The sequence below is a fragment of the Bombus impatiens genome, unplaced genomic scaffold, assembly GCF_000188095.3.
Source record: "Bombus impatiens unplaced genomic scaffold, BIMP_2.2 scf_0665, whole genome shotgun sequence".
Classification (NCBI taxonomy): domain Eukaryota; kingdom Metazoa; phylum Arthropoda; class Insecta; order Hymenoptera; family Apidae; genus Bombus; species Bombus impatiens.
The window spans coordinates 176,752-189,760 of record NT_177084.1 but is presented as its reverse complement, the minus strand read 5'-3'; the positions used below and the strand labels follow the sequence as shown (position 1 = coordinate 189,760).

At 32.6% G+C, this 13,009-nt stretch overlaps 1 protein-coding gene across 2 annotated transcripts in view; it reads right to left on the bottom strand.

Moving 5' to 3' along the window:
• LOC100747418 (tensin-1) overlaps positions 1 to 10,754 on the bottom strand; it is a 278,060-nt gene extending 267,306 nt beyond the window's left edge. For both annotated transcript variants that reach the window (XM_033322774.1, XM_033322773.1), the window contains exon 1: positions 10,439 to 10,754. In XM_033322774.1, coding sequence (XP_033178665.1) covers positions 10,439 to 10,477 — 39 coding nt within the window. In that variant the 5' untranslated portion in view covers positions 10,478 to 10,754. The remainder of the gene's footprint in view (positions 1 to 10,438) is intronic.
• Between the last annotated feature and the right edge of the window lie 2,255 nt (positions 10,755 to 13,009).

Here is a 13,009-nt window from a genome sequence, read left to right as displayed (position 1 = left end):
GAGGCTCCCATGACTCCCACCACTGCCGCGCCGCTTCAATCATCCTACTTTCCTGGCCGCTGGGCCCCTTTTACTCCCACCGCGTTCTCCGGCCAGACTCCGATACCACTCGAATAGCAAAATTTCTGAATGGACAACCACGGATCTGGTTTTCTCCCTTTTTACTTTTTCCTCTACTCTTCTTTGCTTTCTAGCGAATCTGATCGCTTCGATCCTGATTCGATGACCAGTTTTCTCTTGGAAGTTGGTACTTTGTCAAAAGAAAAAGTTTGGGAAAGAAGAATCGCTGATAGGATGGAATAGAATTCGGTGAATTTAATCGAGTTATTAATTATGAAATGATGAGATTCGATACTGATCGAAGCTCTCCTATGGCAGAGAAAGTACGGAAGTAACGTAGTAACGTAGTTATTATTTATAAAATTACATTTCGTGTACTATGTAAATTTGGGTTAATAAAAAAAGGCCAAGTTTTGGAATCAAATTAATAAAAAATTAAACTTTCTAGGAAGAGATTTTGCTCCTCGGTCTATGTCTATCCTAGAACCTAATTCTACAGATATGCATCAAATAGCATGATAATAAAACTTCTAAATTCTTATGTAGAAATCAGTTTCCGGAATATCGTTCAACCCGCGTGTAGCAATGGTACTTTACTACGTCGATGGGGTCAAAACGATTTTTCAAGTGAAATTTTCAACCTGAGAAACAGAGAGGAGTTTGTAGTACCAAAGTTTGTAGTAGTAGTAGTAGAAGTTGTACCAAAGCCAATGAATAGGTCAGGTAGTTAAAATTTTAATTAAACTCATTGGAACGTATAAAGAGAAGAAAATATGATTGCCACACCATTATTCGATACTTCGATTACGTAGATCAAACTTTGCATAAACGAAGTGCAGAATTAACTGAAGTACCATCGGTCGTTGAATACTTTATTGCAATAATTAATTGCTTATTGCTTTTTCAAAAAAAATTGTGAATCTACCTTCGTTCTCCTACACTGCACGTATAATAGGATTAGATAAATTTAATCTAAATGAAAACACGTTTAACCATCATTATACGATCACTGAAACTTTTATAAAGTAACGTATATATATACATATTCAAGTTTCTGTGGAATTTAAAAAGCCAACAGAATTATCAGTTTTGTTGAAAAATTACTTTATTTCACATGCAATGAATTTTGATAACATTGAAAGTCGTTAACATTACATGGAACGTTATAACAACTTGTCGCTCAAGAATTTTATCGGAAGTTCTTAAGATAGAGAAGATTATGCGAAGTTTTAATAAGAATTAGATCTCTATGGACACCTTGTACACAGAAATTAAAGTTAATAACTATGTTACACTACATGCTACATTAACAATAAGAGCACAAAGAAGCCCTTTATGTTCTAGCGAAAACTTATACTCTATACCATCAATTATACTGCATCATAATTTTCTGTAAAACTTCCGTTAATATGAAAGACTTAGTAATAGTGTAAAATTACTAAACTAGTGCATATACTGAGCTACCAATTCTCGACATGATTACGTTTTCTAGTCACTTTTATTATGTAAAATGAGTACCAGAATTTATAGTAAAGATAGAAATTATTTTTTGAAACAGATATATATATACAGGAAAATCTTATACCGTTGCCTATAACTTACGAGCACACATATTAGAAATCGATCAAGCTTCTGCGTACCGGGTGTCGTAAAAAGCCGTCATTAAAGACGTGCGAAAACAATTGTGTCTGATGTTAACCAAATTGGTAACAAACTGTTATTACTAAATTACTACTTTGTACAAAGGAGCACAACGATTAAAACGTTTAAAAATAATCTGAAACTTTAATTGAAATCGTATCTTTTTCGTTTTAAACGGTACACTTTTGATTTTACAGTAATTGATAATAATTTGCTAAGTTGTTCTTTAAGTTACAAATATAGTTTAGTAGAATATTAGTAAAATATCCGAATAATATCTTTTTATGAAAAATTTTACTTTTTTATCTTCAAGTTCTTATATGCAGTTGATGTATTATTTATAATAAAATAAGATTATACTAAAATCTAATAAGCAGCAAATCTTCAAAATAATTTTGTTTCATCCTATTTAAACGTTCTATCATAAAATATTTATCAGGTTATTAGGATTAAAATAATTGTATTATATGTGATTTTAAAAATATAAATAGATGTATATACAGGGTGATTGGTAACTGGTGGTACAAGCGAAAAGGGGGTGATTCTACGCGAAAAAAGAAGTCGAAAATATAAAATAAAAATTTTTCGTTTGAGGCTTTGTTTTTGAGAAAATCGACTTTGAATTTTCGCTCGGTACGCGTGCGGTACGTCATAACGGATTTCACTGTAGATCATTGTCTCGATGGAAAAATTAAAAAAAAATTTTTATTCTATATTTTCGACTTCTTTTTTCGCGTAGAATCACCCCCTTTTCGCTTGTACCACCAGTTACCAATCACCCTGTATATACATCTATTTATATTTTTAAAATCACATATAATACAATTATTTTAATCCTAATAACCTGATAAATATTTTATGATAGAACGTTTAAATAGGATGAAACAAAATTATTTTGAAGATTTGCTGCTTATTAGATTTTAGTATAATCTTATTTTATTATAAATAATACATCAACTGCATATAAGAACTTGAAGATAAAAAAGTAAAATTTTTCATAAAAAGATATTATTCGGATATTTTACTAATATTCTACTAAACTATATTTGTAACTTAAAGAACAACTTAGCAAATTATTATCAATTACTGTAAAATCAAAAGTGTACCGTTTAAAACGAAAAAGATACGATTTCAATTAAAGTTTCAGATTATTTTTAAACGTTTTAATCGTTGTGCTCCTTTGTACAAAGTAGTAATTTAGTAATAACAGTTTGTTACCAATTTGGTTAACATCAGACACAATTGTTTTCGCACGTCTTTAATGACGGCTTTTTACGACACCCGGTACGCAGAAGCTTGATCGATTTCTAATATGTGTGCTCGTAAGTTATAGGCAACGGTATAAGAAACCGCAAAGTGCGGTAAGATGGATGTACTTATATCAGCTACGTGGCAATAAAGTGTAACAATAAATAAGTAAAAAGAGACTGTAATATTTCATCTGCGATCTTATAAATCGAGTACATAATTCTCATTTTCAGAATCATAATTTCATTTTGTCACTTTGAAAAATATTATTAACCATAACATAGATGCTTAATCGCCTGAATTACTTCTTTTAATTCTCTATAAGATTTACTGCGTTATTTAAATAACTATTATTGGATTTAGATGTTTTATTCAATTCTGTATTTACTATTTTATACCCACAACTTCAAAGTGACAATGAATTTGACAAAAATAATATTATTCGATTGTATTGTACGTAATAATAGTCAACAAAATAATTTTAAAACAAAATTGTGTACAACAATTAATGTTTATAGTCTACCAAGTAAATCAGATTACGTACCTATATTTTAAGTGGTGAGATCAAGTTTAATCTTTTGTTACTTTATATAAAAAGTTCTTATACGATGTGCGTGTACACAATTAATTTTATTTAATGCGTAATTTAATGCAACATTTTGTCGTTAAAATTTCATATATTCCAAAATATTACAATGCAAAATGAAACAGGGATTGCATCAATTAATCATAACTAATCGTGCAAATGTATGCAATTTTATAAAATAATTGTTACGTTCAGAAAGCTTATGACAACCTACGAATTTCATCGTAATATCTGCTAGAAAAAAGATAGATAGAATGGAAAGTAAAAATTGCCTTCGTTCAAACAATAGGAGAAAGCAGCGAGAGAAAAAAAGAACATTTGCGTAACTGAAATAGTTGAATGGTTCGAGACCAGCCTTTATTCTCAACGATGCTCATCGAGGAGTGTTAAATTACGCGGACATTGTACAAGAACAATGTGCATTCCGTATGTCGGGAATTACTGGAATAATGGCGAATACTCCTTAACGAGGCATAAACGCAACAATGGTCAAGAGATTATAAAATTCGTGGCAAAAATGTTCAGAATTTGTAGATTTTTACACGAATTGTACGAAAAGTCGTATAACACGCGTTTAAATTTTAAACAAGACGATGTGTGATGGCCGAACCCGCAGTCTTTATTATTTAAAAAATTTCATAATATAAAAGGTAGGATATATGTATGGTAGTAAGTGAGTTGATAGATTAAAATCTTAATTATAGTAATATTTCACGTTATACAAACACATAAATGAAAGATAAAGAAAAACCACATTTCGTATTATTTGCTATAGTAAATTACGATTGTAATTGCTAATATAAACGATAGACTCATGATATTCAAATATAGAGCTTAAGTAATCGCTTATTTCGTGTGATTAATTTGTCTCTTAACAAAAGACTCATATGGATTTTTCAGATTTACTAACGTCGACGATTAGACGAAAGTCCTTATGTAACACCATAAATAGTAATTTAAATCAAACCTTCGATATATTTTTCGAACGACGGCATACAACACAGAATAGACTTTACACGGAAAAAATTAATTTTAACACCTGCGTATATCGATTAAACATTTTTTACTGCTTTCATATTTTTTACTGCTCATATTTGTTTTATCACACTATAGAAGCATCCTATAGACACCATATGTCAAGCATATGTTCTCACCGCGATCCACGTTCCTTTTTCCCTCTTACAAACTTTACAAAACGCTATTTGACGTCGTTTATTAATCAACGGACGCTTTACTACAATGATCGACATCCATTAGCCGGTGAAAAATCGGCGGTCCGTTCACCTTCGGGCAAAAACTTTGAAAATGCGATTTGCATATATGCAAATACGGGAGTCGGTATAGCTAACTAACTAAGTGTCGGAGCGAATTGCGACTCGCGCGAGCAGGACGAATGCTTACGGCTATGTAAAAATAGTTTTACTAAACGCATCCTGAGTTGCCGCGGTAGCGTCGAAAGAAATTGATTGGTCTTCAGAGCCGGGTGTTCCAGCATGCCCAAGGAATGCAGTTTGTAGCTTCGATGAGGAATGTAGAAAGGAACGTCGGCAATATGGATTATTTTTAACTGTACTTTATCCATGATTCCAAGGTAGATTAGAGATCGAGCGTGAACGATACGAAATTGATGCTGAAAGCCTCGTGAGCAGATCGCTGCCGATCCTCGTATTCATATTTATTACATAGACAAGGCTTAGGCTTCGTTACAGGAATTTATCGGCGAAGTATGAAGTCGTGGCGTTGAAGAAACGGTTTAGCTCGATTGTAAAAACGTTTAACGTTTAAGGCGGCAAGCATGATGTTTATTATAATTGGAAGGATCGTTCTTTTATTTTCAACGATAGTTCCTTTATCTTCTACACCTATGAAAATCGAACCTGAACGTTATTGCATACACTTTAACGGCTTCATCTTTCGATTCACTACCACAATTTGCTATTATTTAATCTCATACGGACAGTGTTGGAAGACGAGATGCACGTGTGCATGTATTAGCTATATTATCCACAGGTGTATTTTATACTTATAATCATTAACTTGGTTTATCACAAGAAGTTCCGTTAACTGATATGCTTAAATTATCAATTCACAAAGGGTATATACCAATTCTGAGATAGCGAATCATTGAAAAGGTAAAATAAAGGAATAACACGTTTCAAGTAAAAATCTATGTTCAAATATTCTGAAATTATCAAACGAAGGACAATTGATTTTTCCAGATAATGGTAAACCATTTGTAAGTGAATTCAGCTTTTAAATTTGATTACTAATGCAGTATAATTCTTTAGTTATATACAAAAGGAAGCTTATAGCAAAGTTGAGATTTATTAGAATTGAAGAAGACTTTTGTAATAACTTCTTACATGTGTATTACATATTGCATACGTAATTTATACGAGTATCTCTTCATTCAAAATTGCATATGCTATTAATAAGTAATAATATATCATGATACTGTAACACGTTTTTAAACAACCAAATACGAAATGCGTAATAAATAATACATTGTTGATTTACTTCTATGTAATATGATTAATGTGAACCGTTTCCATTTGATGTCGCTACACCATGCGATTCATGCATATCGATGGGATAAACGAAAACGATATATACATGTACATTTACATTATCCTTAATAGCATGTCGACGATTTGAGAAACACGCAACTTTTAATTCAATTTCTTTTATCACTCGTACTTACATGTAAATGAAATTCTCTGTTCATAGTATGTATTACTGTATGTATTACACATGTATGTATACACATGTATGTATTACTTTGTTGGTATAATAACGACAAATTATATCTTCGTGTTAAATTTATGTAAATTTAATATCATTAAATTTTGAACTTCTACGTGAATAAAATAGAAATACTTGACTTAATGAAACGAAGGCAAATAATATAAATGGCAAAAATATTTGCCCCTATTAAATTCATTATTTAGCCTACATCGACTAAGAGTTTTAATAATGTACATAGTACAAGTGAAGTATAAATGGTAACGGGAACCAGTATCGATAGAAATTAACGTTCCTTCTACATCGAAGAATTCCAATGGGAAACATTGTGGCGAAAGGAAAATCGAGAAGCAGCTTAGAAGAATAGATAGTACGTTTCCTTGAAACTTACGAAAGATCAAATCGCGCGATAACTACAGCATGTGCGTTGAACATCTATTCTCGTTTAACACTTACGTACAGTGAAATCAATTACATTCCCTGCTGCGGCGGTGCAGCAAGATTTACCGTGCATGCAGTCTTTGAAGTCGAGAAGCGACGCGAAGAAGTTGCAGCGTAAGAATTTTTATGTCCCGAAAAAAGACAGAATCGGTTGGGTCGCTGTCATGTCCCGCCACACGCACACCACTTTCGATGAAATATGTTCGATTTTGTAAAAATTTTCGTAGAAATTCGTGAGTGGATACCATCCGACTCAGATTTGCATTCAAGTAATTACGAAGAAAATTTACGATCGTGGTGTAAATTAAACTTGAAAAATAAATTATTCAGAAGAAAGTGAAGTATAATACAAATGTAAAAACCAAATAGGTATGCGACTGTTGGTTTATGCTTAAACGAAATTAAATATATGTATCGCTTTATTTACGAATGAAAATGATCATGACAGTATTGCTGGAAAGTAATGGTTGATTTCGCGTTTCTTCATTGGACAAGTACTTACAAGATTTGTTACAAAGATTATAACAGTCGTTAGCTATAACATTGCTTGAACTGTTTATCAGTGAAATTAGAAAAGGAATAAGAAAAAGAATTAAGTATACAGGTAAATACATTATCTACGTCTATATTGTATTAATTATAGCTAAAAATAAAAATACGATACTGATTGTAATTATTCATTCATGAAAAATATATGTATGCTATACAACTGACCATATTTATAACAAATATTAATTATTGTGTATTTTACTTAAAACGAAATATTTTAAGATGTTTTTACTTTTGTATCATATTAAAAAGTATCTCGTGATTTTTTAAGATCTTTTGGAAAATCTGTAAATTTTGTAAACGTTGTTGCACTTTGAGAGTATAGAAAATCAAGAAAACGCGTAAAGAGGATCAGAGTAAGTAAACTGCTAGCTGTGATTCCAAAAAATAAAAACAAATTCTTTTCTAAAGTTCATATTTAAAAGGAAGTTTCACTAATCAACGCTGTTCACGTTTCTTAACTTTTGAAATCTATCGATTTCAGCATTTGCATAAGTACATCTTAAATCAGAAAGTAAATATATATCGGATTGTTAGTTGTTATTTATTTCTGACAGCCGCATAATACGTCATAAATAAACGTATTAATTACGAAGCTATCGCGGAATTTATTCGTTTCACGTGTATACTCAAACAAAAAATTCGTTACGTACGAACTTCAAGATAAACTACTTAAACCTGAAGCAAGAGAAGAGTTCGTTATCAGTCTTGCCACTGCATCGAAGTTGCAACGAAAAAGTTTGACAACGTGAAGTAAAAAATGTAGAGGACACGATACTTGTTTGCACGCACGGTGCGTTTGTGTGGGCGAAGAAGAGCTTTCGTGAAGGGTATGAGGAAGTTGAAGTCAATGACTTCGAAACACGGTAAAATTACATGTTGCAAGATCTCTCTCTGCTTTTATTTTCACCTGATTGGTTGTCGAAAAGGTGAGTTATTGAAAAAATGAGAAAATCATGCGTACACAGGATATTTCTGCTTGTATTCATTTATGTTTTATGGCTGTACCTATTTCATATCAACAATGTCTTACACAATATTTTTATTTTCCACGCAGTTTCCAAATAGATCTACATATATATATAAAGCTGATTACATATTTTTGTATTTTTTCTTCTTTGATTATTTCCTGTGCATTTCGTTAAACTTTGAAGCTTATAATTATGAATTTTTAGCACGAAATCAACTTGTAATTTGTTAATAAACTAATAAAGTTAATTTATAATTATAATGTTAACAATATTACATTTAAAAAACTATAAAATGATTGGTGATTCCAATTTAATTACATATAATTTTTCCTATCCCTCACATTATTTTTATATTCAATTTATACGTTTCTTTTCTATAAGTTTGTAAATTGGCGAATTGCCAAGAACAAGTAATATATTCTTAGCGAACAGTAAAAAGCTTTCCTTTCAACTGCTGTATAAACGCAACTACTTTAAAAAGCTTTTCTATTTCCGTACATTATTTTGCTTAACGATCGTTGAGCAAAAAAACGAACTGTATCGAAAGTATTCTTTCAGTGGAAATGAGGTATCGAAAACCGTAGCAATCGCCGATTGCACTTAACGGTTAATTCGAAACCGTTTTAACCATCGGTGATCCTACCTAAGTGTAACTGCAACTTGCACGCAAATGGTTGCATGCAACAAGCAATTAAATATACGCACATACATCTGGTTCCACTAAAGAGGATCACGATTCACGGTTCTCTTTTTGAATACAGAACTCAATTACACTCTTCAGTGAAATACAAAGTATCAAAAATGTAAAGGATAATTGAATAATATGCTCAATAAGATGAATAATCACATATTATCTGTAAAAAAGTTCTAAATGAAATAATTTCAGCGTTATCTATTTTGTTATGTTTCATCGAAATTTAAGAGCTAAAGAAAAATGAATAATACTTCCGAAATTAAAAATATGCGAAATCTTTAGGTTTGACAAATGTGTAGATATGCAATTGTTTCAGTGCTACTACGACTGCAATTATTAATTATAAATTATGTCGAATTGTAATGTGTATATTTTAGTATTTAAGAATTAAAAGTTTTTTTTAAATTATATGCCATATTGGACTGCCATTTTCACGCTGATTTTTTTCAAACACATTTCATCACATCTTAACATCAAATAATTAATATTAAGCAAAATTATCCCTCAACAAAACGTACAAAATTGAAATATTTCAGAAATGTTCGATCTTGAAGACTCGTCTCAAATGACAGATTATCCGACAGTGCTGCTTGAAAACTAAGCCAATGAGAAAGGAAAATGGCTGTCTACGAGACATTCAGACTTGGCAATTACGCAAATCCCAAAATTTATCCTCTTTCCATTTTGAAGCAGCGGAAAACGAGAAGCATTTGAAAGAAAGAAGACCTTTCCAGTGCCGATGTACCGATCCATTGAATTTGCAGGACGTATAGACGTACACACGTGTGTGCACGCTCGTTTCGTATAAATGCGCAAACTTAAGCGTAAATGCACGAGCATGTGCTGGCGTGCATGTACTCGATCGTTTCGCTCGGACCATTCGGAAGAAGAAGAAAGGATGGCGGGGGAAGAAGAGAGGAGGAAGGGAATCGTACATGAAAATTACATACTCGCTGGGACCTGCACTTAAAAGGTCTCGAACGTATAACCGTAGGCAACTAAAAGCTTCGTATACGTCAATGCCAGATTCGTGATATGTATTTCGTAACCCATACAGTCAAGTAGACGACAATTTCTTTTAATTGTAATTGACAGGCGAAAATTGTACAGGCAATGATATTATCACTGATGTAATATACCTCATAATACGCCCATCGTGATCAAAATTAATTGTCAACAATTTCGCTTTTAGGTTATTATACTATTTGATTAAGAACTTACTCTTTCTTAATAATAACAACAATTCTGTTTTACTTTGTTAATATATACACCCACATAATTATTGATTTTCTCTATTGTTTTTATTATTAAAGTTTCTGCTACTTTGAATAATATGTATACTGGTATGTATTCACATAGATATTGATACCAGCAATGACTATATCGATGTTAAATAAATACATATCTCTATATCATTTATATATAACGATAGCTTATTCAGATGTAAAGGTGCGTATATAAATTAAACAATAAGATAAACAATGAATAGACAAGGATGAAACTTACCTTAGCTGTGGCGAATCTCTTCGAGAACGGTTCTGCCATAATAGGTAGACATCACTTCCCATCTGGTTACCAGTGTTTCCGGTATGTTTCACAAAAACGCTGGTCACGTTAATCGCAAAGAGAATGCACGTTTGACAACTTTTTCTTTACGCATTGTATAACACTGCATCACTTGATCGGTGTTCGAGCTTCTTACACTTTTTCCAGCGATGTTTAAAATTACATACACTGCTTCACTATACGTCTTTATTCCACACAACACTATTCACACTCATTTTCACCTTTAGTCCACTATTTTCTAATCTACACTATTCCACTAAAAGAAAACATGGTATTATCTCGCACGAATATTTAAAGATAGTATCGTTTCTCCTGTTTGAAATATTAATCATTTACTCTGTCAATTTCCGCCTTTTAGGTTATGTTGTCAATAGAAAACGCCAAATTCAAATTTATTATACACGAAAAAAGAAATTTCGCTTTTTTCACCAAGAAAACGAAGCTTTAATCGGATACACTGGTATTTTCGTTTAGTGACGAATTTAAGAACCTAAATTATTAAATAACTATTGAAGTGTAATAAATAAACTGATCCGATCAAGAAAGGAAAGTATTCCGACGAACGTCCCAAGCCATACTAAATATGGAAGATAGTACTAAATATGGAATTGTTAAACTATAATCCGGTAATTTTATTTAATTTTGATTTGATTGTATAATGGTCTGTAGGTTAACTCGTAAGTAATTATGTCACAAAATTCTAATGAACGTTTGGAAACTTAAATTTACACGAACAAAATCTACAATTACTTCTAATCGTTATTATAGTTATTACCTCGATAATTGAGATTAAACGCGTAATTACGTGGCAAATGAAGTGTGAATATAATGATGCACTAACAATGATTGAAATGTGTATACACTTTCCTTCCTCACGGCAATGTAGAAACTACACAACGTATCGCGAGGTATTTACGCGTTAGGCAGTCGACAGTAAACTAAATTCGACAACGAGCTTGGGGCGCGAAGATCGCGTATGTTTCCGTTACGTCATTACCTGGAATATAGACTGTTTACGATTACCTAGAATATAAACACAGAAACAGAATATAAACACAGGAGAGAGGACAAATGCGTATAAGTTTCGAAAAACCATTATTTTCTTATATAAGCAGTATTATTTAAGTTATTTGAAAATTACTATTATTATATCTACTTTTAAATATTAAGAATTATTCGCCAAAATATAATATATCTATATACAATATTTAAAACACAATTAATAGAAAAATATATATAAATAAAGATATAAATGTAAAATTGTACGAGTACGATATTGAAAAGATTATTCTTATAAAATTGAAGCAAATTTTTCATAAGGTTTCAACAAAAATGAAGCCACTGTAATTTAGAGCATGACGTTAGACGATAAAGAAATTTCAATCCTTTCTTCAAACGTTAGAAACTATTAATTGAGTGCAAACGGTTTAAAACCAGTCAAATTGTACAATTCTCAAAGTCGTGTGATTATCACCATTTCTATCTACAACTAGAAATCAGTCTACCAGAGTTATCGCATTTCTAGGTCAGTCGTTAAATCATCGAAATGTCATTTTCATAAGCGAAACTATATTTTCAGGAAGTGTTATCGATCTCTAACTATTGAAATTTGATCCTGTTCAGATTCCTACATTTAACGATAAAAATAGCTTTATCTTTCCGAAGGAAAGAAGATCGTAAGGAAAAATGATCGATACGAGACAAACATTGAACATTATAGACATACCTATCAATCATACGAATAATTAGGAAATGTCAGGAAGAATCGTTAGAGCTGCACTTACCGGTTTGCGTTTTACGTAATCTTATAAACTCGTTAACAAGCTGCAATAAGTGAAATTCAGACGTACCTACGGCGTTTATGCAAATCAAAGTATCCGGAATTCTCTCACGCTAATATGACCGAGCTGGCAAGTCGCGTGATTGATCGAGCGAAGAAACCTGCAGCAGAGACGTCCAAGAGTCGTTTTGCCCACGTACACACCCAAAATCGTATGGCAGGCAAATCGAAACGACTGGCAAAAAGAAAGAATTTCAGTGCTCTGTTATCGGCGCGAACATACTGCGGACGTAAAAGATCGCGACGCGTGATTTATGCAGCGCGCGAATGATTTGCGAGCGTGGAAATCCTGCGAGAGGTACAAAATCGTTATCGTTGTTGGGTAACAAGAAAGTCATTCGAATGACAATTTCCATCAAGCCAACACCAACGAGGAACGTAAGAAGTCGAGAGAGCGCGCGTCGTATAGCCACTAGCGGATTACTCACAAAACATTGTCAAGTCACCAACAAACGAGCGATGCAGAAAAACTTGTAGCACAAGATCGAACGCAATGAATCCGATGGTGGTTTGGGGTGTCGGTTGAAGACGGCGCGATCGGAGGCACGAGCCGAACTCTCGCGGCTCGGATCGGTGAACTCCGCGGTGTCCGGGTTATCAGGAACGTAGATCCGACAGACGGAAGGTCGAGAGCGGTTAGACATAACCCGCTAAATCACGTGGTAGCGAAA